The sequence below is a fragment of the Chlamydotis macqueenii genome, chromosome 5 (assembly GCF_036417535.1).
Source record: "Chlamydotis macqueenii isolate bChlMac1 chromosome 5, bChlMac1.mat, whole genome shotgun sequence".
NCBI lineage: Eukaryota > Metazoa > Chordata > Aves > Otidiformes > Otididae > Chlamydotis > Chlamydotis macqueenii.
This window is the reverse complement of record NC_141560.1, coordinates 41,833,475-41,857,977: the sequence shown is the minus strand read 5'-3', so window position 1 is coordinate 41,857,977 and position 24,503 is coordinate 41,833,475. Positions and strand designations below refer to the sequence as shown.

Sequence of the window (24,503 nt, the reverse complement as noted above, 5' to 3'; positions counted from 1 at the left end):
CTTCAAGGATGTAAAGGATGCTGACTTCTTCAAAAAGAGAATTATTACAGCTGTGAGAATTATTACAACATAGACGCTTTGGTTAATACATTTCTGTGGAACCTTCAGTAGTAATCAAGAAAACGATGAAAAGTAATTCAATTTTTCTCTTTATTTCCTATTACATAAAATACTATTTAATACATACCTGCTGCAAATCCAGTATAAGTAACAGTTATAGTCGCTAATACTCTTTTTTAGGTCTCTTAAAATGGTGAGTGCATGCTAGAAAAGCCTGTATATGACTTAATGGTTTATTTTTTACTAAGTACCTTGACTTTCTTTTTCCTAACATCTTGTTGCATTGGGACATCTACTGATACTTGCCTCTTGTAGTGGGACTGAAGTTGAATTCTGTGGACCCAACAATGAGCATTGACTTGAAGTACTTGGGTGTGCAGCTTCCTCTTTCCTACTCAAATTACTCTTTGTGGAGCTACCCAGGAACCAATCCCAATTCTCCAGGTGGGTAGAATATGAATTTGCTGAAATCTCAAGTATTACTTTTTATTGTCAATGATGAGAAGGACGGAATGGCCATTTAGTTGAACTTGGTATTTTAGAGAGTGAAGCAGTATTAAAATGACAAAATATGAGAGCTTCCTTAAATCATTCTGCAGTTACTGGCCAAGGAATCCTGAGTAATTCTGGCCAAATTGTCTTTTAGCTACTTTCCTCACTGAGAGAAATGTAGTATCAGCTCAAAACCTGCCTGTTCAGTTTTAGCATACTAACTAGCTAATTTACCTGTTTGCATTTTGGAATCAACTGCTCACACCATTGCTAAGGGGACTAAAACTAAAAATACAGGAGAAGACATCTTTTATGTGGGATAGGAGATGCATGGCCATACAGCAGAAGTCTGCAGGAAGCTTGGCTTTGTTAAGTATTCTATTAATTAAGAAAAAAAAATAAATTAAAAATCAGATATCTTTATTCAGCCTTTGATATACTACTGTTCATCTAAACCTGAAAAGGAATAAGCAGAGTTTGCGAGGACATTGATACAATAAAGCTTGGTTCATAAACTGAGGCTAGCATTCTTCTTTTCCAGATACTGGATTTCCTTTTGTTTCCAGGACAGGAAAGACAAATGATTTCACAAAAATCAAAGGCTGGCGGGGGAAGCTTCATGGTGCTTCTAGAAATGAAGGTAAAAAAAACAAACAAACAAACAAAAAAAAAAAAAAAAAAAAAAAAGGGAAGAAAAAGAGATCAGTGTACATATTTCCAACATGTGTCCTTTTCTTGAAGTTCCATAGATCTTGCAATTTGGTAATTGCATGTGTCTTAATGACGGATTTATTTTTTTGTATTGAAACTGTCATGAATAAAGAATTTTTTTGGTACTGTTTCCATCATCAAAATGGAAGTTTATGAGGGAAGAGAGGAACTTATTCTGAGTGAGATAAAAATACATGTATTCTGTTACACACAGAAGGCTTGAGTGAAGATCAAAGCTGTACTAGTTTTGGTTTTGTTCATCAGTTTTGAGTTTACTTGGAAGTATGGTAATTCCATACTGCACCAACAGAATTCTGTTGCCCCTAATGAGCTAGAGTAATTTTCATTTATATTGGTATACTTCTAATTCCAATTAGAGTAGATATTCCTTACTTATTTGATTACTTTTCCCTGCCTCAGTGAAAAACAGATATTTAGCAATTTGCTAGTTTTTGCTTTATATTTAGATTAAATATTTATGTTGTACTTTCTGCACTTTCATACAATGTTATGTTGGGTATTTCAGATATATTGTGGTGTACCAGGTAGGCTAGGTGTTCAGAACAAAGTAAGTTGCATAGAAGCACTGCCTGTTGAAGGCTTACTGGTTTTTGTGAGCGAATACACACATAACATCTCCAAAAAAACAGTTGTTCAGACAGCTAATTGTGTTTCAGTGTGGATTATATTTGGTGTGCCTGTGTTGTACTTTTCTGAAATAATTGTATATATATTTTTAGAGAGGTATTTACCTCTTCTGTGTTTAAATATTCTAAGATTTGTCAGTACATTTTCCCTGGAGCTAGTTTAAGTGCTCTTTGTTTAGGTGGCAGTTCAGAAGGTTCCTTGAAGAATCGCTCGGCATTCTGTAGTGATAAGCTGGATGAGTACCTGGAAAATGAAGGGAAGTTGATGGAAACAAGTATGGGATTTTCTGCTACCACTCCCAGTCCCACTCTTCCTGTGGTCTATCAGCTTCCCACTAAGAGCACTAGCTATGTGCGAACTCTCGACAGTGTTTTAAAGAAGCAGTCCACCATAATTCCATCAACCTCTTACACATTCAAGCCTGTTCCTCTGTCATCTACCTCTAGGAAGACAAAGACTCAAAACAGACAGACATCTACAAACAGTAGAGTAAAAACGTCTTACAAGCCTATACTGCCTTCACCTTTTTCTGGAAAGCAGAAACAGAACTCTTCAGCATCAGGGGAAAAGGCTGCTAAGTCTGTCTCAAATAGCAGTTTGACTAACCAAGCATATAATTTTAGTTTTGTGGTGCCAGCTCTGTATGAAAACATACTTCCAAAACAGATCAGTGTGCACCAAGCACCGCAACAGCAACAAGCAGCTCGTCCACCAGGTTTGTCTAAATCTCAAGTGAAGTTAATGGACTTGGAAGACTGTGCTCTCTGGGATGGCAAACCACGGACCTATATTACAGAAGAACGAGCAGACATCTCTCTGGCAACCCTGCTTACAGCTCAGGTAGATCTGTAATACTTTATTTTTATTCTGTACTGTTGCTTTTCCAAATCTGTACACTTTGTGATATTGCATATAGGTGCAGAAAATAAGACTGAAGCTGATAAGGAGCATGACAAATCATTATGTTCCTTTGTGGTGTAGTTTTGCAGTGAAAGTTGAGAAGTGCTGACTTAGCAGTATGTGAAAAACTAATTGTGACAATAGCATGTTGCTATGAATCATTAATAATTTGAGTTACCTCAAATCTTCACTGTAAAAAATTCTGGTTAATGCAATTGCTATTGAATAACTGCATTTCCTTACCATTTGTCACTTTTTTTTTCAGTTGAACTGCAAAGAAATCCTGGCCATGTACCTTGGTTGTCACATGATAACCTCTTTTGCTTCCTTCACACCCTACTTATTACCAAGATGTTTTAGCGGTCTCAAATTGCTTCTCAGAAGACTTCAAATGCAAACTCTCCTGTGTTTTGATTTTTTCAGTATAGATGACAAATTTTCATATGTAAACGATGTAGTTGGAGGGATTATTCTAAATGAACTTTGAATGGCAATTTTGCATATGTTTGATTTAATCTTACTAAAATTTCCTCTTACTAAAATTTAAAGTGTATACTTGTTTAAAATTTTTCCTAGGCTTCTCTCAAAAACAAACCTATCCACAAAATAATAAGACGACGAGCACCTCCTTGCAATAATGATTTCTGTCGACTGGGTTGCATTTGTGCCAGTCTAGCACTGGAGAAACGTCAGCCTACCCACTGCCGCAGGCCAGACTGTATGTTTGGTTGTACTTGCTTGAAGAGAAAAGTGTTGCTGGTGAAGGGAGGGTCAAAACATAAGAAAATAATGAAAAAGGCTGTGCGTGGAAATCTTGTGTTCTATGGATCACAAGAAGAACAGCAAGAGGATGAAGGTGCGGAAGAAGAGGGTGATGGGGAGGAAGATGAGCTGAAGCAGAAAGATAAGAAGAAGAGAAAAAGAGTGGAATACAGTGAGTATTGCTGGGCAAAAGTGTTTACTTACAGCTTTGCAGAAACCACCTATGTTGGTGGGCGTTTTCATCAGGATGTAGTAGTGATGCTATTTCTAAATCCAGAAGCTGGGAGTGAATTTCAAGAAATGTCTGCAACATCTGCTTTCCTATAGCTGACTAGCAGGAAATAACACCTTTTCCCTTTTTTTTTTTTTTTTTGTAACTCTTACTTATCTGATCAGCATTTTTGGCACTACTTAGTTGTTTATTGTGATTAAATAGCTGGAGTTTCTTTTTGATAATTTAAACTCTTGCTCAACTCTCCAAATACCTTTAAATACTAAGGATATGAGATAATTACTGCTATCACTGACTAGACTTCAGGCTCAAACAAAAATTTCCGTTACTGCTATGTTAGTTGGTGCTTCATTTATTAATAAATTGGTTTTGGTTTTCCTCTTTGTTTCAGCTATCTGTGACTCAGAGCCAGAACAGCCTATCAGGAATTGTCCCTTGTGGGTGAAAGTAGAAGGTGAAATAGATCCAGAGCCAATTTACATCCCAACACCATCTGTTATTGAACCAGTTAAATCTGCGGTACTGCCCAACCCTGAAGTCTTGCCTTCTATTAAGCATAGATCTTCCAGTGGAATGAAACCAGGCAGAGTGTATACTCCTAAGCCCAATCCAGTGGTAAGAAAGAAAAAGAGATGCATTTGTTTTTCTATTTATTGAAAATTAAACCAGTCACTGCCAAAAGCTTCTGTGCTAGGCCATTTTAGATGAAATTTGAGATTAAAGCCCAAGATTGACTGCCCGTTAGGTATGTTGATAAGTTAGGATGAATTGACTGTTTATAAATCTTTAACTATGTCTGTCTTCTGTTGAGAATTTACTGTAGTAATATGCAGATGGTGAAAGGTGATTATGATTCACTAACAGCCTTATTTTAAAAAATTCAATAATATATGCTGTTTCTGGCAAAATGATTGCTGGTCCTGTAATATTTTGTAGAAGTTGTTAGCTGTGTAATGTAGTCTATCTAATTAATGAATTACGTGGGGAAAAAAAAATCTGGGTACAGACACACGGTGTTCAGTGTAGTTCTGGGTTCTTTTTTTGTTGATGTTTGAGGTTTCACTGCCAACGTTGGAAGAATTTGCCTTTGCCTCTCTCCTCAGCTTAGTATCTAACAAAGCAGCAGCAGAGTTGAGTATAGTTGTCTTAAGAACAAACATACCAGTGCTGCTGTTTAATGTATACTAGGGAATGTTAAACGATACGTGACACTTAGAACTTGTTTCCTGACTTAGAAGAGCATCTGAATGAGTTTGGGTTTTTGGGAGTGGTGGTGGTGCTCTGTTCCCCCACCCTCTCCTTCTGAATCATAGAATCATAGAATGGTTTGGGTTGGAAGGGAGCTTGAAAGGTTATCTAGTCCAGTCCCCCTGCAAGAAGCAGGGATGTCTTCAACTAGATCAGGTTGCTCAGAGCCCCGTCCAACCTAGAATATGCAGTTTGGAAGCAAGATGTAGGCTGGGCTATGTGATACTAAAGAGGACAGATTCAGCTGTAAGTACTAGGCCTTTATTTTGACATTTACTATTGAAGCATTAATGTTGAAGTATTGTTAGAAAGCAGAATTGTTTCATGAATCTAATGTGGTGGGTTTTGTTTTGGGTTTTTTTGGTAGATTCGAGATGAGGACAAGGATCCTGTCTACTTGTACTTTGAAAGTATGATGACTTGTGCAAGGGTCCGAGCGTATGAACGTAAGAGAGATGAGAAAAAGCAGCAGAAAGACAAAAATGATTCACAGAGTTCTAGTATAAAGGTAAGAAGTCACATTGTAACTACCGTGTATCATAGAACAGGCAGAAATATTGAAAATGCTGAGGTGGTTTTTTCCACACAAACTCTTATGCTACGTGAGGGCTTTACTTTACATTTAATGGTGATAGGGCTGTGGAGCATGGAGCCTATATCACTTAGCAGTGCTGGTAAACCTCCCTTGTTACTGTGATAGAGATTGTCTTGTCTATGGAGATTCCTGGCTGCCGAGTAGATTACCATGTAAGGCTTAAATGTTCATTCTTAGAAGAGCTGTTCTAGACTGAAAATTGTAGCATTGTTGAAGTTAGCATATGTTTTATGATTCAGGGTGACAGTATGATGAACTAGGTTATTTAGTGATGTGGGGTTTAGTGGAAGAGAGATACACAGGGTGAATATTTTTCTTGCATTTCTTTCCTCCTGCAGGAGCATGAACCAGAGCTTAAGTCTACTGAGAAAGCAACCTGTGAGATAAAGAAAGACACTGATAAATCAGGAGGTAAGAGCTGAGTCTTGAGTATAACTTGACATCTTGGTAGTTCCATGTTTTTTAGGGCTTTTTGTATTGGCTTTGGTTTTTTTTTGTTTTTTTTGTTTTTTTTTTTTTTTTTGTAAAAGCTGCAGCTGTTGATGAAACAGAAGTCCATTTACTGCTGAGGGAGGTTACTATGGTTGTCAATAAAAATCTTCATGTTTTCAGTTTCTTGTTTTCTTAAGTAGTGATGTATGTGTCACGTGGGAGATACAGCAAGCTAAATACCCAGTACTTGCTGTTGCTTTAAAGTTAAAATGGCCAGTATTACAATAGTTTGTTTGGTGATAAAAGACAATACCTCACAGCAGACTTGTCTTCAAGAGTAATAATTAGATACTTTGGAAGGAACGGAGATGACTGGTTTTAGTTTGTCTGGGTTGGTTGTTTTTTTTTTTTTTCTTCCCTTTTGTTTTCCCTTACTATTACTTTGTAGTTACTGAAGAATTAATAAATATACAAGTGGTACTCTGAGGATAGGATCCTTGTGTTCTTCACTTAGAACTGTATGGGACAAGGAAGCACCTATACGTTGTTTGGAGTTATGTGATGCTAAGTTCTTTCAGTTCAAATTGGAAGGCTTAAGTTTTGCTACATTATATATACTGAGTTTGAGTTTCTAGTTCGTAAAGAAGTAGGCTAGACATCTGTGTTCTCCTTCAGTCTGAAGTGGCCCAAATCATATTATGAACTTTAAAATGAGACATATAGTAGAGGAATTGTGTCGTCCACTAATGAAATATAGCCGCCTTTTTGAGCTGAACTTTTTCACCGTTTGATGTGTACAACAGCGCACTCTACATTTAAGGATGGGAATGGAAAAATAATACAACTAGTTGAAAATGCTGGTGAATTGGTAGGTGAAATTAAAATGACCAGGACACAGGGCTCAACATCCTTACAGTTTTGCAGAAACTGACATTGGATCTCTAATGGCAACAAAAGGTCATGCTTCTGTTACACGTCTTCTATCAAGACAGTTCTGCTAGCAGCACGTTTGCCCCTCGTGCCATGATAGGACACTGGTCCTTTTGTGACTCCAAGAGAAAAGTGCTATCTCTTGAATAACCAGCGATGCTTTCTACTGCATGTTGGTGTTGCTTGGAGATCTTTCATCCATGTATTGAAACAAGCAAGGTTTGTTTAGCTTGTGATGCAATGGGATACAACCTGAGCTGGTATGGCTGCAGGGAATGAGCTGTGAGAAAGAGTTACATTAGTTTTGTAGTGAGTTTTTGCTTGCTTGTGAAGCTCTGCGAGGGGAAGTGATGCTTTGAATAGTTCTTTTACTTGTTGCCCTGCAGCTGAGACAAGGGTGGAGGTGTGGGCAGAATAAAACTGTTTGAATATCCAGGTGATTAAAATGCCATAGTATTGCAGAAACCTATTTCAATTCTTTCTCAGAGAAAAGCTGGTGGTCTTCCCGTAGTGAGGGGGACTCTTCCTCCACCTCCTATGTTCATCAGACCACTCCAGGTGGACCAACCAAGCTTATCGAGATTATCTCTGACTGCAACTGGGAGGAAGATCACAATAAGATCTTGACCGTCTTATCACAGCATATCAACAGCAATGCGCCACAGTGCCTCAAAGTGGGTAGCTTCATTATTGAGTTGGCTTCGGAACAGAAGGCCCAGGATGAGAACCACCCTCCTGTCTACTCCTCCAGAGTGAAAATTTCAGTGCCGTCCTACCAGGACAAGGACGAGAAGCCTGAGGTGCCTGTCTTGGAGACTCCTGACAGCAGAGTACCATCATGCAAAAACCCAGAAAACCTAAAGTTCTTGCAGGCAGACACATTGGACAAACTGCGGGAGAAGTTGCATGGGGGCAAAGGCTTGCCTTTTTATGCAGGGGTTTCCCCTGCGGGAAAGCTGATCGTCAACAAACGCAAAGCTAATATGAGCCCCTCAGGCTTGATTCAGGTGGGTTCCTGTGCCTTTACTGTGGAGATTAGATTCAGTTACATCCAGTATCCCAGAATTCCTTGAAAGGGAGAACACTCTTTAATTTATCTGCCTAGTCTTTTACCTGTCCAGAAAAGGATTCTTAGTATCTGGTGGCATTCCTGCATCTCCATGAGCTTTGCCCCTTTCAAGATTGACTCAATAACAGGAAGTCTGGAAGTCTGAAATCTGATGGTTTAGCTTGTCCTTTGTCCTTTCGGCCATTAGGGTCTTGGTGACCCGAGTACAGAATCCCTCTCAAGATTTTCTTGGTGCTTTGGAAAACTCCTTGCAGATGCATTTGCCAGATAATATTTCTAAATGAATGGCTGTTAGAGGCTACAAAAAGATCGTTTTCTGAGGAAGTGTACATTGGGACAAAACTTGTAAATGAAAGTCTAAGCATTAAATTGCTTTTTACTACAGCTTACTGTTAATCTTCACTAATACCCTGCGTTGTCTGCAGAGTATCTGTTGTTCATCAGGAGGTTTTGTAATCCTAAATTCGAAGTGAGTCTTTTCCCTGCAGTTTCATGCTGCCAACTTGGTATTATGAATTGGTGGTAGGAACTGTAGGGCTAGGATGAAGAACTTTTTTAATCAAAGGTATTTGTGATTATAGTAACACCACTTTCAGGGAAGGCGTACGCATTAGAAAATGAAAGGAAACTTTTTTTTCATGGCACTTTGCAGATATGGTGTCCTCTCAAAGAGACGTCAGTGGAGATAAAAAAGTATAGGGGGAGAGATTTCCTGTTTTTATAAAAGTTGATCAATAAAGAGTCAAGACCTTATTAGGTACAGTGTTTTAAATATATTTTAGAAGGTATTATCAAACAACTTGAAAGTAAAAGGCAACACTATCAGAGAAGTGTTGTTTCTTCTCTCCCATGCAGTCAGTTACAACTACAACTCTGAATTTGAAGTTAATCAATTTGTAATGCCTTGGTTAGAGCATCAAATGACAGTACAGATAAGAAAAAAGCTGATAAAATTTTAGAAGCTCTTTAGGTTTCGTCCCAATGTATATGACATAAGTATTTTTTGTTCTGTGGTGCTAGGTGTTAATTAGGTTTGAGAATTTTATCCAAAATTGTCCTCAAATTTGGCAACTCATTTTTTATTCAGGACTGTAGCGTAAGTAAGGAATAGGAAAAATAAGTGCTAGCTTCACTCTAATTTCAGTGATTTCGCATGTTCCTTTGGACTCTGTGATTCTATATGAGAGTCTGAGTAGCGTCTAAAATCTATATAATAAAGATCTGACAAAGTTGTTTGACATTCTCCTGGGCAGTCAGGAAATTAGGAGTTCCCATTCTGAATTGCAATGTTTTTTTGAAAGGACATTTGGAAGTCCCATGGAATGAAACGCCTCTCCAGAGGTGGTGAATTAGCATTCTTTTCACAAAATTTCCGTTTTCCACTTTTTTCAGGTTAATGATAAAAGATATCCTCAGGCCAAACTGCTTTTGGGACAGATGGGGGCATTACATCCTGCCAGTCGGCTAGCAGCTTATATCACAGGCAGGCTGCGACCCCCAGTACTTGATATCTCAACCCTCAGTACTGTGATCTCCAAGGTAGCATCCAGTGCTAAAGCAGCTGCTTCTGGGACACCATCAGTCCAGGTGCCCACAACATCAACTCCCAAAACTTCATCTTCCACCAGCACTACTTCAACCCCCACTGTGACGACTCTGAAAGCTCATGCCCCAGCACAGAGACAGATAGGTAGGTTGGAACTTAATACTGTGTTTTAAATTGCGTGAAGCTGAAGTAAAAAGTGAGTGTACAGCATTGCTGTTGATTTCTGTGCAGCAGTGGATGCTGCCTTTGGCTGCATTGCCTACCTAAACTGCCTCTGCAATAAAGCAGAAAGTGTTATTTTGACTTCAGAATAAGATTACAGGTGTTGAATATTAGTTATTCTGTTAGTACTACTAGAGCATATTTTCAAGAGACAAGGAAGAGTGGATGGAGATAAAGCTGAATGTTAAGCTTGGATTTTTGTTTTGAGAGTTTTCCTACTATAATTTTTAATCACTTTTCATCAAACATCTATTTAACTTAAAATGAGTAAAGGATCACTCTAATCTGTGGTTCTTCGCTGTTAGTTTTTCTGATGATGTTGCACTTACAATTTGAATTCTTGTGACCAGCAAAGATGCGTGAAGCAGCAGTGAAAGACAAGATGGTCCAAATCTGGATTAGTGAAACAACGGATGTACAGCCAATAACCACACCAGCCTGTAATCTCATTGGATTTCACAAGCTAAACAGAGTTGGACTTAGTCAGGACTTTGGGTTTTTTAAAAAAAAAAAAAAAAAAGTATCAAAAAGATACTTGTGTCTGAGTTGGTACTGAAGTGGTTACCCCAGCATGGCAGAAGAGGAAGTTACCTTAATTACATTTTGTCTAAGTTTAAAAAAAAATCTAGTACCTATCCACATATTCCCATGTGTTAGTTAAGGATTTGAAGAAGCTTTGCAAGAGAAAAGGATGTTACCTATGTCCTGGCAAAACTTTAATTTCTGATTGTTAGTTTTGTTTCTTTCTGCCTAAATTTTCATTGCCATGTAAATGGGTGTGCTGTTTTTCTTGTCCTTGAATAAAACTTCTTGTGTTGTGTGTTTATGTGATATTAAAGAGCTGGCTGCATTTCATTGATGGGTGAAGTGATTGTTGCATATATGATTTAAGTGTTCTGGCATATTCTGGGTTAAAGATGCTGTATGCATAAATAACTACAATATTTAAGTTGGGCTTACTTGATAATCTCTGTGCTGTTGGTACTTATCTGTAGGCATCTGGAGTGATGTAGATGCAGTATTCTGATCCCTTGGAGAGCAAGGGATCAGGGAAAGGATCTCCCAGTAGTGATTACTTCCAGTTGGTGAGATTTGTCCCATCCAGTTCTCAGTTGCATGAATGTCACTGCAGTGAGGAGACACGGCACATTCTGTCTCCCTCCCACCCCTTTCCCCCATGGCTGTGTAAGATGTGGATACAGTAGAAGTGGGATGAAAACCAAGAAGGAGTGAAAAGAGGAAGATCACACAAGTTGTTACAGGAAGAATTTGAGGTTTAGAAAATAGTTTGAGCCCATTATTTCACTTAGGTGTTTGTTTTCCTGTACTGTAATTAGAATTGTCTCTTGATAGTTTCACAGTAAAGAACAACCTCTCAAGACCTGATTATTTTGTGTGGCCAGGAAAAAATGCAACAAAAAGCTATAGAAGTGGAATAAAGCAGACGTATTTCTGATGTGTAAGGCATATTCAGGACTACCATAAAGGTTTCAATTTAATTACGAAGTACAGAGAAAATGGAGGCTCAAGTTCATGCTGAAATTACAATTGTAGCACCTCATGAAAGACGAGGAAGAAATCTATTAAAATTTTGACCTGCAAGTTTTTATTTGCAGCTGCCCGACCCTCACCTGGTGGTGTGTTCGCGCAGTTTGTGATGAACAAAGCTGGAGCTCTACAGCAGAAGATTCCTGGAGTGAGCACACGCCAGCATCTGGCAGGGCCACAGAAGTTCAGTATCAAGCCTACACCAATAATGGTCGTTGCTCCCGTGGTTCCCTCAAGGCCATCACCAGCTCAATGCACAGTCTCTCCTGGGGTCTCTACAGCCAGTACCACTTCTACAGTTACTGTGGAAAGTACCAGTGTGGCAGCATCTGCTGTGATCTCTCCTAGCCAAACAAGAGCTAATGAACCTGCCTGCTCTCCTGTGGTTACAACCACAGCTGCTCCTGCAACACCTGGAATCAACACCTGTACTACTCCCTCATCCACCACTCCTGCTGCCACTGTGAATGTAACAAAAGCAACGGGGATTGTTACACCAGTAGCAACCACATCATTCCCTAAAACTGTTGTAACACCACCAACTGTTACTTGTCCTGTTGTCACAACATCCACTTCTACAGTTGTACTAACAACTGCAACAGCTACATCTGTGGTGACCACACCAACTTCCTCTGCTGGCTCTGTTCCTATTGTATTGTCAGGAGTTAATTCAAGTCCTTCACTGAATCCAAGAAGAGGTAAGGCTTAGGTGCCTTGGGGCTGTTACTGCAAACGCTTTCTTTTTTTATTCTGCCTTCTTCAATAGCTGGAATACAGTCTACAGCGGTAGAACCCGATTTAAATACAGATTCACTTCCCTCACCCTTCTTTCTAAAATAGGATAAGAAACATTCTCTTTAATTGCTTGTTTTCTTCTAGCTTGAGCTCGTACAGGGGGAAAAAATGTAGCTATCTGGTCAGTGACTGCTATGAAATGAGCTGTAAGTCTCACATAATTTCTTGGCTCATAGAAATGTATAGCACAATTACTGCTATGACTGCTAAAATTTCACAGTTGGTGTGGAGTCCAAGAAGGTGTAGAATTACTCTCTCATCATTAACATAGGAGTCTTCTGAGCCATGGTTGAGAAATGTCAGTGGAACTGCATGAAGAAGACTGTTCTGGCCTCGTTGGTTCTATGTGTGTCCTGTGAATAAAAAGAGGGAAAAAATGCTTTCAAACAAATGTAAAGACATCTAGTTGTTTCCAAAGTACTTGTCCTTGTTTTCATTACGGATAATGCCTGATGTGTAGGCTCTTCTCTTAATCTGATTTTTATATAACTTTTAAAATGTTTCAGAAGATACTACTCCACAAGCTGTAAATAAGACTCCCCAGATGTCTCCTGGAGCAGAGAAACGTGTAGGACCTCGATTGTTGCTGATTCCAGTGCATCAGACAGGATGCGCTCCTGCTTTGCGCCCACTAAACAACACTCCGCTTGCTCAGAGGCAGAGGATGATCCTTCAGCCTCTCCGGAGCCCTGGTGGGGTGAACCTGTTCAGGCATCCTAATGGACAGATAATTCAGCTTGTCCCTCTACATCAGTTTCGAGCTGCAGGTGCCCAGCCCAGTGTGCAGCCAGTGATGTTCCACAATCCAGGTACAAAGTGCAGTGTTTCTTTCTTGACTTTCTAATGTGTTACCCGGAAATTAACAATGTAATACATGTCTCCGGGATACTCCTTTCCCCTGCTGGAAGTAATTGAGCAGAGTTCTGATTTGATTCTACATAGTGTATTATTGAGATACAATGCAACTTAAATACCATGTGTCTAAAATACAGAAGGTGTAGTTAATAGCTAAGTCACCAAAATGTGGGAGTTCTGTGCAGCAAGTAAAAGGGACAGTGTGTGTGGCGAAGAAGCCATATCCATTGTCATAACTGTCATAACTTAAAAAAAATTATGTTGATCTGGAGATTGAAAAATAATTATTGTTGGAGATTCTCTTAAAAAGAATGAACTGTTACCTCTGTCTCATTGAATGTGGTGCTTGTTTGATTTGCAGGTTTGTTAGGCTTTTACAGCAGATATTCAGTTCAGATGTTAGACTACAATACAAAATTGCTGGGTTTTTTCCTCCTTACAGTGTGAGAAGAAAATTAAGCTTGATTTTCAGCTGTTTATCTAGTGCATAGTTGAAGATAGGGTTGGAAGAGTTAGAGATTGCAGGTATCTTACAGAAAACAGGTAGGATGCTTGTTGAGCATATTGTTGTACATATTTTTAAATAAAACATGTTTATAAACAAAATATACTTTACATGCATGTTTACTTTCCAGTATAATTTTTCTTTGGTCTCCCTTTATTAAGAAATATCTGGAGGAGAGGGAGGAAGAGTGATGTTGAAAAGAAAGAGGCAAGGGCAAGAACAGTAGATGACAAAACTGTGGGGAGGAGAGAAAGTGTCTTAGTTGAGGTTTGAGTATGATACATAGTAAAGAATCAGTAAAAAAGTTCATTGAATTACTTTCTGTTTTGGGGCTTTTGCTGTAAAAGAGAAACTAGTTGCCAGTGGTGGTATTTTTCCTTCTTGTTTTACGGAGTTCTGAAATGCCGCAGAAGAGTTCATTAAGTTTAAAATGATTGTGGTGTAATTGTGTAATCTTGTCATAGTTTTTCCTCTGTGGAAGTAATCTTCTGAGGAAAAAAAAAAAAGGCATTTTAAAATTAAGTACTATTTTCTTACTACTTTTTGGAGAAAATGATAATTTTCCTGTTTTTTAAAAAATGTGGAAGAGTAAAATGGGAGTACTTCAGCAAAATTCAGTGCCTTTTTTAATTAAAAACCTTAATGCTGGAACTTGCCATTAAATCTGTTAGTTTTAGAGTAGCCACCTCATGGATTGGAGTGTTCCATATAAAAATTCAATAGTTTATATGTCTTTATACAGTACCAGCTCTTTCTCTGAGAACTTGTAGTCAGAGACCTGATTACATTGTGATCCTTGAGAATGCTGGCTACTTCTAGAACGTCAACAGACACTAAAACTACGGTTAAAAAATTGCTTTGAGGAAGTGTTAGTTGATGTTTTGTTTTCCTCACAGGATCTGTTGTAGGAATCCGATTGCCTGCACCTTCTAAGCCTCCTGAGTCACCTGTGTCTCCCACTTCCTCTGCGTCTTCCACTTCTGCCACGAATTCAGCTGTACAAACTGCAGTACCCAAGTTATCCCCTACACCTAATGTAGCCACTCAATCATCGTCTCTTCTTCCTTCAGTAACAAGTTTTGTGTCACAGGCAGGCACTCTTACTCTGAGGATCTCTCCTGCTGCTGCTAGCAGTGTAACAAATCAAACAGCCTCTGAGTCTAAAATAACCTGCAGTTCAGGTAGTCTGCCAGCTACCACTGCTAATCTCATACCTTTACAATCTGGCAGTTTTGCTTTACTTCAGCTGCCAGGACAGAAGACTGTGCCAAACTCCATTCTTCACCATTTTGCATCTCTTCAGATGAAGAAGGATTACAGGAAAATATGCAAGAAAGAGGACTCGGGTGCTGCTCAGCAGAAGGAGAATGGGAAGGCTTCATGCTCAGATGACATTGAAGTTACGGAGACTGAGGTCACAGTGTCGGATAGGAAACAACAAGAAAATACGTTGTCAGTTAGCCAGTCAGATGATGTTGAGTCAGCATCTGGCACAATTGCACCTGGTAGAAATTCTACTGCATTAGAGATGGTGGAGAGGGACTCAAAGGTGCTAGAGAGTTCTTGTGATGACAGCTCTTCTTCTCAGCATGATGTTTCCACAGATGTCATATCATCTGACCATTCATACATCAGTGAGAAGCCAAATGATGAGGAAGAAAAAGGGTCCTCTGAGGAGAAAGAGGATTCTGTCAGTTCAGAAACTGTAGTGGAGGCTGTTTCAACTAACTCTGAAACTGCTTGTGGGTCATCAGATCAATCTCTAGTTGCTCCTCTGGATAATGCATATCCGCAGAGTCTCAGGAATGAGGAGGCTGCACAGTTGAAGAACCATGGAAAGAACCAAATACATGCTGAACAGGAAGAGAAAAAAGTAAAAGAGCAGGAAGGAGATGCACAGACAAAGATCAAGGAAGACAACAAAGCAAGTTCTGGGCAGTCACAGAGTCAACAAGGGCAAGATACACAGCTGGAGAACAAGAAGGAACAGAGAGGGACTGAACTGTCTCAGAACAAACAAGAATGCCAGGATGATGCTATGCAGCCAGATAGGGAAAGGAAGGAGTACAACAGCTCTACAGAAGCAGAAAGCATAAGAGAGAAAAAAGGAAATAAGTCTGAAATCAGTTCTGCAAAAGAGCAGGATAATGCTTCAGGAGAAAAGTATACAGTCAATATCAAGGAAGTCAAAGCAGACAGAGCTAGGCAAGAAGGCAGTATCAACAAAGAACAAGATGCTTTTGATTCTCAGGATGAAATGAAAACAGGTCATGATATTGTAACACATGTCAACAGTTCCTGGAGTAAAATATCTAGTATTGTACCTGCTTTGGAAAATAAGAGTGAGGTGGATAACAAAGCTGATACCTCTGAGAAAAGTGACTTCCTGACAGCAGAACAGAGGGCACAGGAACCCAGGCGTCACAAAAAGGGTTACATGCCCAGTATGGATATAATTGCTGATGATATGGAAGAGGAAGATGATGATGATGAGGAGGAGGAGGATGATGAGGATGAAAAAACTGATGATTCTGCTGATGAAATGCTCGATGGTGCTTCTGACTTCCCGAGTGAAGAGGAAGTAGATGTTGAAAAAGTGGTAAGCATTTTACTATTTATGAAGGAATTTTTGTTGTGTTTTTGTTTGGTTGGGTTTTTTTAATTTATTTTTTTTTTAATTGACCAACTAACCTGTTGCAGCCCGTGGATTTGAAAGACACAGTATGATGTTTCTGTTCTGGACTTCAGTCCATTTTTCAGATAACGGGAGTATATTAAGCAAGCTGTAATAGAACTGTTGCATGTTGTCTTCCTCCAGTATTTACTCGAGCAGCTTGTTTCACTGTAAAATGTAGTAGCCAGTCTAGTGTTTTTGTCATTTTAAGCTGTTTCTTTCCCTTAATTTTTGTAGCCCTTAGTTATCATTTATTTCTGGAAGGAATGTTTGAATCTCTTCTTAAATTAATCTTGAAATTTAGTACTAAATTTAAGTGGTGCGTGAAAGCTGTCATTCCATATTCAATGGAAAACAAATTGCTCCAGAAGTCGCAGAATAGGAGTAAAACATTGTGGTTAGTATAGTTAAGATATAGTTAGCTTTTAATGCTCATAGAATTTCCATCAAATTTCACCCAAAAATTAAAAGATAACAGTCCCATATGTAACTCTTTGATATACTGTTTATATATCAGTATGTGACTTAAGAAACAGTGCATTGTTATTTAAAATTTATGAAGTTGTGGTTTTGTGAGTCAGTCAAATGGACATTAGAAATAAGGTAGACATTTCTTCATACAGCATAAAAGTGGAAAGAGAAAGGTTAAACTGGAGAAGAGTTGAAGAACAAACAAATTAACAATAGGGGACATTATGTAAGTATTTTCAGGAATTTAAAAATATGTAGTTCTTTTAGCTCTTTTGTGTTAGTGTAGTCCTCTCAGAGTTGAAAACCAAATTAGACTTCTTTTCCTTCTAACCATGTGCAAAGTAGCTCATTTAAGTCAGCAACACTGGCTTTTAGAGAATCTTATTTAACTTCCAGAAAAATTGACTAATCAGTTCATATTCTGGCTTGCTTTTCTCAGGCAAGATGATAGCATCTCGCCTGGATGAAGGTGTGGAAACTGAAAGCAGATGTAATTTTTGGAAGTTCTTTCAAGCTGAAAACTGAGCGGTTGCTGTCTTGTCTGGAGTAGGATGGTGACAGTTTGAGAACTCTAGTGTCCTTCAATAACTTCAGCAGAGTTATCATCAAGTTTTGAGAGCCACGGTTAATTAGTGCCTGATGCCTGATAAATTTTCCAGACAAGGTAGTCTTAGGAATCTGTTGGTAAGCCAACAGGTAATATAATGTGTGGGTCACAGAGTAGCTTGTTATCAGAGTTGATGTTTTAAAGATGTATTTCCTTTTGTTCTGCAAAAGGATGATTAAATGAAAAAAATTATCAGAGATTATAAGAAATGTTTGTTTTGGAAGAAACTTACTGTGCAGGTTTTGACTAATATGGTTTGGTAAGCTGTGTAAGGGTATGTCTTCACCATAAGCTCAGACAAACATGAGTAAGCTAGCTTTGGTTCTAGAGCAGTAAAGCTGAGGAGTGAGATCTGAGGACTGTAAAAACCTGTCTGGAATTTGGGTGAGTTCTTAGTTTGTTAGCCTGTGCTGCCTGCAAGTTAAGTTAGCATGTCAGTGCTTGATGGATAATTCAGTTGTAAATCTAAGTATGTAAGTCTGTCTTGCTTTTCACTGGGATGTACTCTTTTGTCAGCGTAGTGCTTCCAAGACAGGCTATGCTGGTGGTGTTTGTCAGACTGGATGAAGTCAGATCATATAAACAGACTGCTAGAGGATGTTTATCTGTTTCATTAAGCTAGTGGAAACATAGAAGCAAGACATACACACATGTCCACTAATACTTTTGTTTAGTGAAAATACTAAGGACAGCTCTTTAACTACTAGTTTGGAATATGGACTGATTTTAGTTACTCAGGAAATAACCATTAAAAACCCCGGAAAACTCCAGTGAGTGTCAGGAGGATTGCTACTTGCCTGTAGTAGCTGTTACTGTTTCTTTTTTAGTACATTTCCCTACACTGGTTCTCATTGCAGTAATTACTTCGTTGTTCTTAATTTTGCGTATCAATACTCTTCACATTACCCTCTTACCTTGTGCTAACTTTGTGTACTTGACTTAAGAGAGTCTTGTAGACTCATCCTCTACTCAACAAAATGAGAGAAGCTTCCTGGGATGGTCTCTTTGCCCTTTTGCATTTCTTACCTTGGATCGCATCAAGAGAAGCTTAGGAGGGTTGATTGTCTCGGGTTTGGTGATATGAGTAAAACCTTCAGAGAATATATGTATAAACAAACTAATCAATATCAGGACCTGTTGTCTGAACAAATTCAAGTGCAATGGTGTGGGACATGATGTTAAACTCTTGATATCAAAGGCATGATTATTACACACAGAATTCCTGTTGAGAATGTCTGCTTGGCCTGAGCTGTGTCACAGACTGTGTCTGTGAGTTGTTCAGATGAATGCTTGTTGGCTTAAGCCAAAACTATGCCAGGGGTTGTTGCAGTATTTTAATGCTACAGATAGTTCCATGGTCCCATTTAACTTACTAGTCTAAACATAGCTTCTGTATCTGGCAAGTTATTTTACTTTAAATGCTATTAAAATGTGTTTTTTAATTGTTCTTTTTCTGAGCTGAATATGAAAATTATAAGGAACTATTATGAGTTATTGTAACATTATAAGTTTAATAAAAAGTGCAGGTGACATATTATGTGGACGATTTAAGTTCTAACAACCTCTCACATGTTCTGAGCTTTTGGTACACACCCTGTGTGAAGTCTGCAGACACTGTAGCATAGAATGCAGATCCAGAAGTGAGGTGTTTGCTGGGGTAATGTCTAACAACATCCATTGTCATCTACCCTCCTTTTTTCTCAGCACTGTCACTGAGGTCCCTCTGCCATATGGCAATTTGCTCTTCAGGAAACAGCAACAGGGATGTAGGCTACCAGGAACAGACAGATAAAAGTAAGAGGAGAGTACTCAGAAACAGGTGTTGAAATGCGGAAAGCACAAAGTGCTGACATTTCTGTAGCAGCTTTGGAACTTCTGTTGTAGTGTGGGATTGCTCCTCTTGTGTCTCCATTCCTTAAGGCATTTTACTCTTACAAGCTCAAAGGCATTTAGAAGTTTTGTAACTACAGGACCTGTGGAAAGTAATACTAGAAAGATAGGGCTTCCACAAGCATGTAAAAAGTTTTGCACCCCAACAGGAAGTCAGACTAGGCTATGAATAGGGTTCAGCCTGTGATGCATTGGCAGTACTTACGTAGGAGTAGCTGTTCTTATGGCAGAACTTCAGTGGACTTACTTCTGACTGTCTTTGTGATATTTTTCCTGTTGTTAGGAGGTTAGAGGTAGAGAGGAAAGATTTACTATCCTGAAGCATTTTTCCCTTTGTATTTTTTGTTTTACATATGTCCACATTCAGGATTTGTAAATATAAAGATACGAAGTTCCTGGTGGGCAGTGGAGAGTATTTACTTCTATTTTTTCCCCCTGTCTTTCATGAAAAAGATGCCACGTCTCAGGTTTTGAATACTATTTTTCTAGTATGATAGCATGTAGAAAGTTTCACCATGAGAACAGCTCTAGCTGGATAATTACTATAATTACTGGATAATTAGATGCCTCATTTCTGGAAACATCCAAGAAACATCCAGATTGGATGGAGCACTGAGCAATCTGATCTGGTTGGAGATGTCCCTGCTCCTTGCTGGGGCAGAGTTGGCTTAGATGACCTTTAGAGGTCCCTTCCAACACAAACCATTAGATGATTCTACTGTCGACTTTTTGGTTAGCCCAGTGTAACTTGTGAGCACTCAAAAGCTTTACCATGATAGTGTTTCTACAGTAAGCTAATTTCCTGCAATTTTTTCCTCTCATTCTCTGGATTGTAGCATCATTTGAACTACCTTGCGTGTCTCCCTTCCCTGCACTGTAATGGTGTCCAAATGTAGTTTAGCCAGGGTGGTCCTGTCCACTGAAGAAAAGCAGCATGCATCTCTTGCATGTAGAAATGCAGCAATGGTACTGTATAAAACGGAAAAGGTAGATAAAATATTAGGAGGCTTCCAGCATCAAAGAGGCTTTATGGATGGCCCAGGACAGCAGGCAAGAATGACAAGTGCTGTATGTATAACGAAATACAACTATGTTGGCATAAAATGTGACCTGTTAAAATTATGTAACCCTATACCTCTTGCACATGTAATGTTTTTAACATAATGGTATGTATCCATTCAGTAGTTCTGTAATTTAAATAGTATCTTGATTTGAAAAATTTTTGTTCAGCCAGGTTTTAGTTTTCCTCTGGCTTTATAATACTTTTCCTTCTCTTGTCAGGCCCTGGGGAGGATTAAAAAAAAGGCTGTGGAATCAGCTATAGCACATGTTTACATCACCTGTTGTAGCTCAACAGAAGGTCTGCACCTGGGGAGATGGTGTAATTTTGATATCTGCCGGGTTCTCTGCTTTTGCTTTCCCTTGCCTCCACTCTTACCAGTTAGTAGACTTTAATTTTGGATTCAAGCTTACGTTCTTCTCCTTAGCTGAGGAGTTCTTGGAATTTCAGCACTCTGGGTCCTCTAGTACATCCTCTAGTTCACTCTGAACCCTGGCATAGCAATTAAGGATTTGCAGAGAACCGGGAAATCTCCAGTTGTGGTTTTTTAATTTTCTTGCCTTTCTGATCTTGTGCAAATGGGTCAGTCTCTGCTTTTCAATAGAGAAGCTACGGAGTTAACTTAAAGGCAACTAGGATGCATCTGTTGTCTTAAGAACAAAATGACTTAATTTAAAAAAAAACATTCAAAAAGTTGCTCTTGTTTATTAAAACTGGATCTTGACAAAGTCTGTAACAAGTAAAGAAAGTGTGAGGAGGAGTTGTTGGAAAAATTGCTAGCTGTTTGCATAAGTGATATTCTTCAAGCAAGATTTTATATAGTATAACTTAAAGATTTCTTAAGTTTCTGTAAGAATGTAGAGCCACTTAGCAGATGTGAAACAAATCTGCGTACTGTTCACAGGCAGTGAACAAGTTGTTGAAATACCTATGCTGAAATACAATGTAGTCTTAACTCATTCACAGTTTCAGGAGCCCCTGCATATGTCCTGCAAGCAGTATTTGATTGGACCTCACCAAGGTCCCAGGGACGTGGTGTCTCCTGACTTTCATTCTCCAGCTGTCTTGAGGAGCAGTGGTGATGTGTAGCTCCTGACCAGCCTGTCAGGTTCAAAGTGATGCACTGCTTCCTTGATAATGACAGTTCATTTTCTCTGTGCTCTACCTGGTCCCAGTGCTAATGAGTCTTGCTTTGTGGGAAAATACTTACAAGGTGGAACAAATAAGAATTTTCTGGACTTTGATGCACAGAGAGAAACAGTACTTCGTTCAGGTTCCTGCCAGTGCCAGTACCATACTTTCAAAGTCGGATGAGAATTTGTTTTACCTCCATGCTGCTCTTTATACTCATAACAAAAACTATCATGGCATAATACAGATTCATAGCTGCTCTGAAAGAAAGCTGCAAGAAACCCCACAGTTAGTAGTAGTAGAATAACTTACTTATCTTCTTTCCAAATACGGAACTCACCAGAGATCAGAGCTGCTTTCCTGGGCAGAGAAGAATGGTGTCTTTGAAGTCAGTACATGTTAAAAATATCTTTGAAAGAAGGAGAAAGATTGTTCTCTAAGGCTTGTAATTTCTTATCTAAGGTCATTCTCCTTGCTATTCTCTCTCTTTCTCAAAAGACATGACCTTTTTTATGAGCACAGAGATAGTAGGCAATATGGGAGTGTGCGTAGCAACTTGTAAAAGTAAGGATGCTTTTCTGTTCAGATCTAGCAGCTATAGCTGATAACTTGAGCATCACTTTTCTTTGTTTCAGCAGTAGTATCTCAGTACTTCATAGTACAGGAAGAGGTGAGTAGTTCACAAAGTCGTACCTCTTTCTATACAGAATCTATGCTACCAAAACTTTGTAGAATCCTTCGTGGTGTGGATGGAAGGTGATGGAAGACTTGGGAGTATTTGAGAGTGGTTTTATGGAGGGAGGATACTGCACGGTTTCCTTGTTCTTAAAAAGCTGGAAGATTCTACAGGCAGTATTGCATACGTGTGTATGTATGTATGTAGACCCTAAAATATATGTACTGTATACATACACATATATCTGTATGTCCTTTTTCATATATGCGCATACACTTACTATATACTTTACTAAAGACTACATTGCTACAAAGTGTATGTTGCTATACTTTACAAAGATTATATCCCTAGTGTAGCCTTTAGTAAAGGAGGACAAAATTGCCTAATTTTTCATATGGATTCTGTTTTCAGTTTTCTGTAGCCTCGATCACACAAGGAGGTGATGTATTATACAAGGTTTATAAAATACTGATAATTTTATGTGGCAGCATGGTTCACAATGGTGGTCACTCTGGTGTCAGTAACTAAAGTGGCAGTTTTTATGTCGTTGTTTGAATTTTAGATAGCCCCGCTGCGAGTTGTGAGTTTCGGGGTTGTGTTTTTCTTCTTTTTTTTGGTTTAGAAAAGGTTGTGGTCAGTCAGTGTGAAGAAGACAAATACTATATAAAACAGTAGGTTATTAGAGATCTTGCTTCTCTATCAAAAAGGAAATTATCAAAAAGGTTTACTGTCTGGTTATAAGTTGGGTCCCTTGAAACTAACATAGCTGCACATCTCACAGGTGTACGTTTCATGACTGATGATTGGAAATGTGTATCCTGAACCACTTGTTAGCTATGCTTGTGTGGTAATTTAGGCTGCTCTTGTTTGTTTTCGTTAATAGTGCTGTATATCGCCTAATCTGGGTTCAGCTTGAGTAAATGGAACACTTTCTCCTTTCTAATCGGAGTTTCTCTAAACAGCAGTGTGAGCTGCAGATAACTTTAATCAGTACCATGAAGAGCATTTATTAGAGGCCACTTACTGATCCGGTATTGCACGTTGCTTTTTTTTTTTTTGCCTTGTTCTGCACTTAGTGTTTTTTTTCTGATTAACTGCTTGCGTCAATTTCAGGTAAGTATTCAGTTCAGAAAAGAAGGAGATTGCAGCTCCTCAAAAAGAAAAGAAGGACAAAGAGAAGGAAGGAAAGACAGAAGAGAAGAATAGGAGGAGGACAGGATAGTTCAGGGAACTGGGTGAAATAGAGTACAGAATGGAAGTATAGTTACATTTTCTTACTTAAGTAGGAGAAAGTTTTCTGCATTCTGTAAGCAGAACAAAAATTATGATATAAAAAACTTCAATAAAAACTAATATAAAAATTCCTTGAATAAGGCTTCTTTTGTTTAGGGGGAGGAGTCACCTGATACTACAAATAGCCACAAGATCGGTATTTAACTCTTGTAGTTGGTACTGCACTGCAGTTGTTTTCTATCTCTGTCTTCACAGATGGTAGCAAGTTTTCTTGGTCAGGCAAGCACAGAAGAAAAAGTACTCTTCAGAATATCATAAGTATTTAAAATAACTCTTGGGCAGTGTTTTGGAAGGAGCCAAAATCATACTCTTAATCATGTAAGCAATTTACTGTATGACCCAAAGAAGCCTCGTTGTATGATGTTCTGACTGTTGCTGTCTTAGGTATGAGAGACCATTGCCAGGGTGATAACTGTCTCAAGTCATGTCAAAAAATTGTTAGTTAGCAAGAGTCTGCAGTAGTAGGGTGTAGAGGCAGTTAAATCTTATTTGAAAATGGAGACGGGAAAGCTCTGCCCTGTGAAAGCTTTTTATCTCACCCATAGTAAAAGCATAAATGACAGAGATGGGTTTTGCCCTTAGTAAAGTGCATTTTGCAGAGTTGCTAGTGGGAGGAATTCCTAAAGGTGACAGTTAAAATAACTTCCAGCTTAGCACTGTTTATTTGCCAGTGTAGCTGGAGATGCTGATTCTTTAATGGTTCTTAATGTTCTAATGTAATCTCTCTTGAGACTGAAGTGAAACTGTTTTGGCCTGAGCTCTTGCTAAGTAGATACTCATTTTAAAAAACAAAACAAAAACTGTTCCAGGATGCGTGTGAATACAGTGAGGATGACGAGCAGGTGGACATTGAGACCGTGGAGGAGCTTTCAGAGAAGATTAACATTGCCCGTCTGAAGGCCACAGCTGCTAATATCCGACCTTCCATACAGAAGTAAGCATCCTTGGAGAGCACTACAGTTTTGTATTTTATTGATGAGCTGGTGTTGAATGAACCCATTAAACAACAGGTTTAATGTGATGGTAAGACAAAGTAAGGCTTGTGTCGGATCTTCCTGAGCACTGGTGCTTCCCAGTGTCTGTGAGGACGGGGCTGTCAGAACTAAGAGTAGATTCGAGGTGTCTTAGCCTTTTTTTTTTGTTTTCCCTCC

The 24,503-nt window shown here is 38.8% G+C and overlaps 1 protein-coding gene across 7 annotated transcripts in view; it reads left to right on the top strand.

Annotated features, from left to right (window-relative positions):
* The window catches only part of MGA (MAX dimerization protein MGA), a 63,720-nt gene that overhangs the window by 26,267 nt on the left and 12,950 nt on the right, over positions 1-24,503 (top strand). For 4 of the 7 annotated variants that reach the window (XM_086749943.1, XM_086749939.1, XM_086749942.1 and 1 more), the window contains exons 6-18: positions 376-504; positions 1,094-1,192; positions 2,090-2,751; positions 3,388-3,745; positions 4,197-4,420; positions 5,421-5,561; positions 5,987-6,059; positions 7,497-8,017; positions 9,472-9,769; positions 11,464-12,093; positions 12,697-12,999; positions 14,447-16,149; positions 24,162-24,286. In XM_086749943.1, the coding sequence (XP_086606069.1) occupies positions 376-504; positions 1,094-1,192; positions 2,090-2,751; positions 3,388-3,745; positions 4,197-4,420; positions 5,421-5,561; positions 5,987-6,059; positions 7,497-8,017; positions 9,472-9,769; positions 11,464-12,093; positions 12,697-12,999; positions 14,447-16,149; positions 24,162-24,286 (5,266 nt within the window). The remainder of the gene's footprint in view (positions 1-375; positions 505-1,093; positions 1,193-2,089; positions 2,752-3,387; positions 3,746-4,196; positions 4,421-5,420; positions 5,562-5,986; positions 6,060-7,496; positions 8,018-9,471; positions 9,770-11,463; positions 12,094-12,696; positions 13,000-14,446; positions 16,150-24,161; positions 24,287-24,503) is intronic. The other 3 variants (XM_086749945.1, XM_086749944.1, XM_086749946.1) reach the window with 2 other exon arrangements.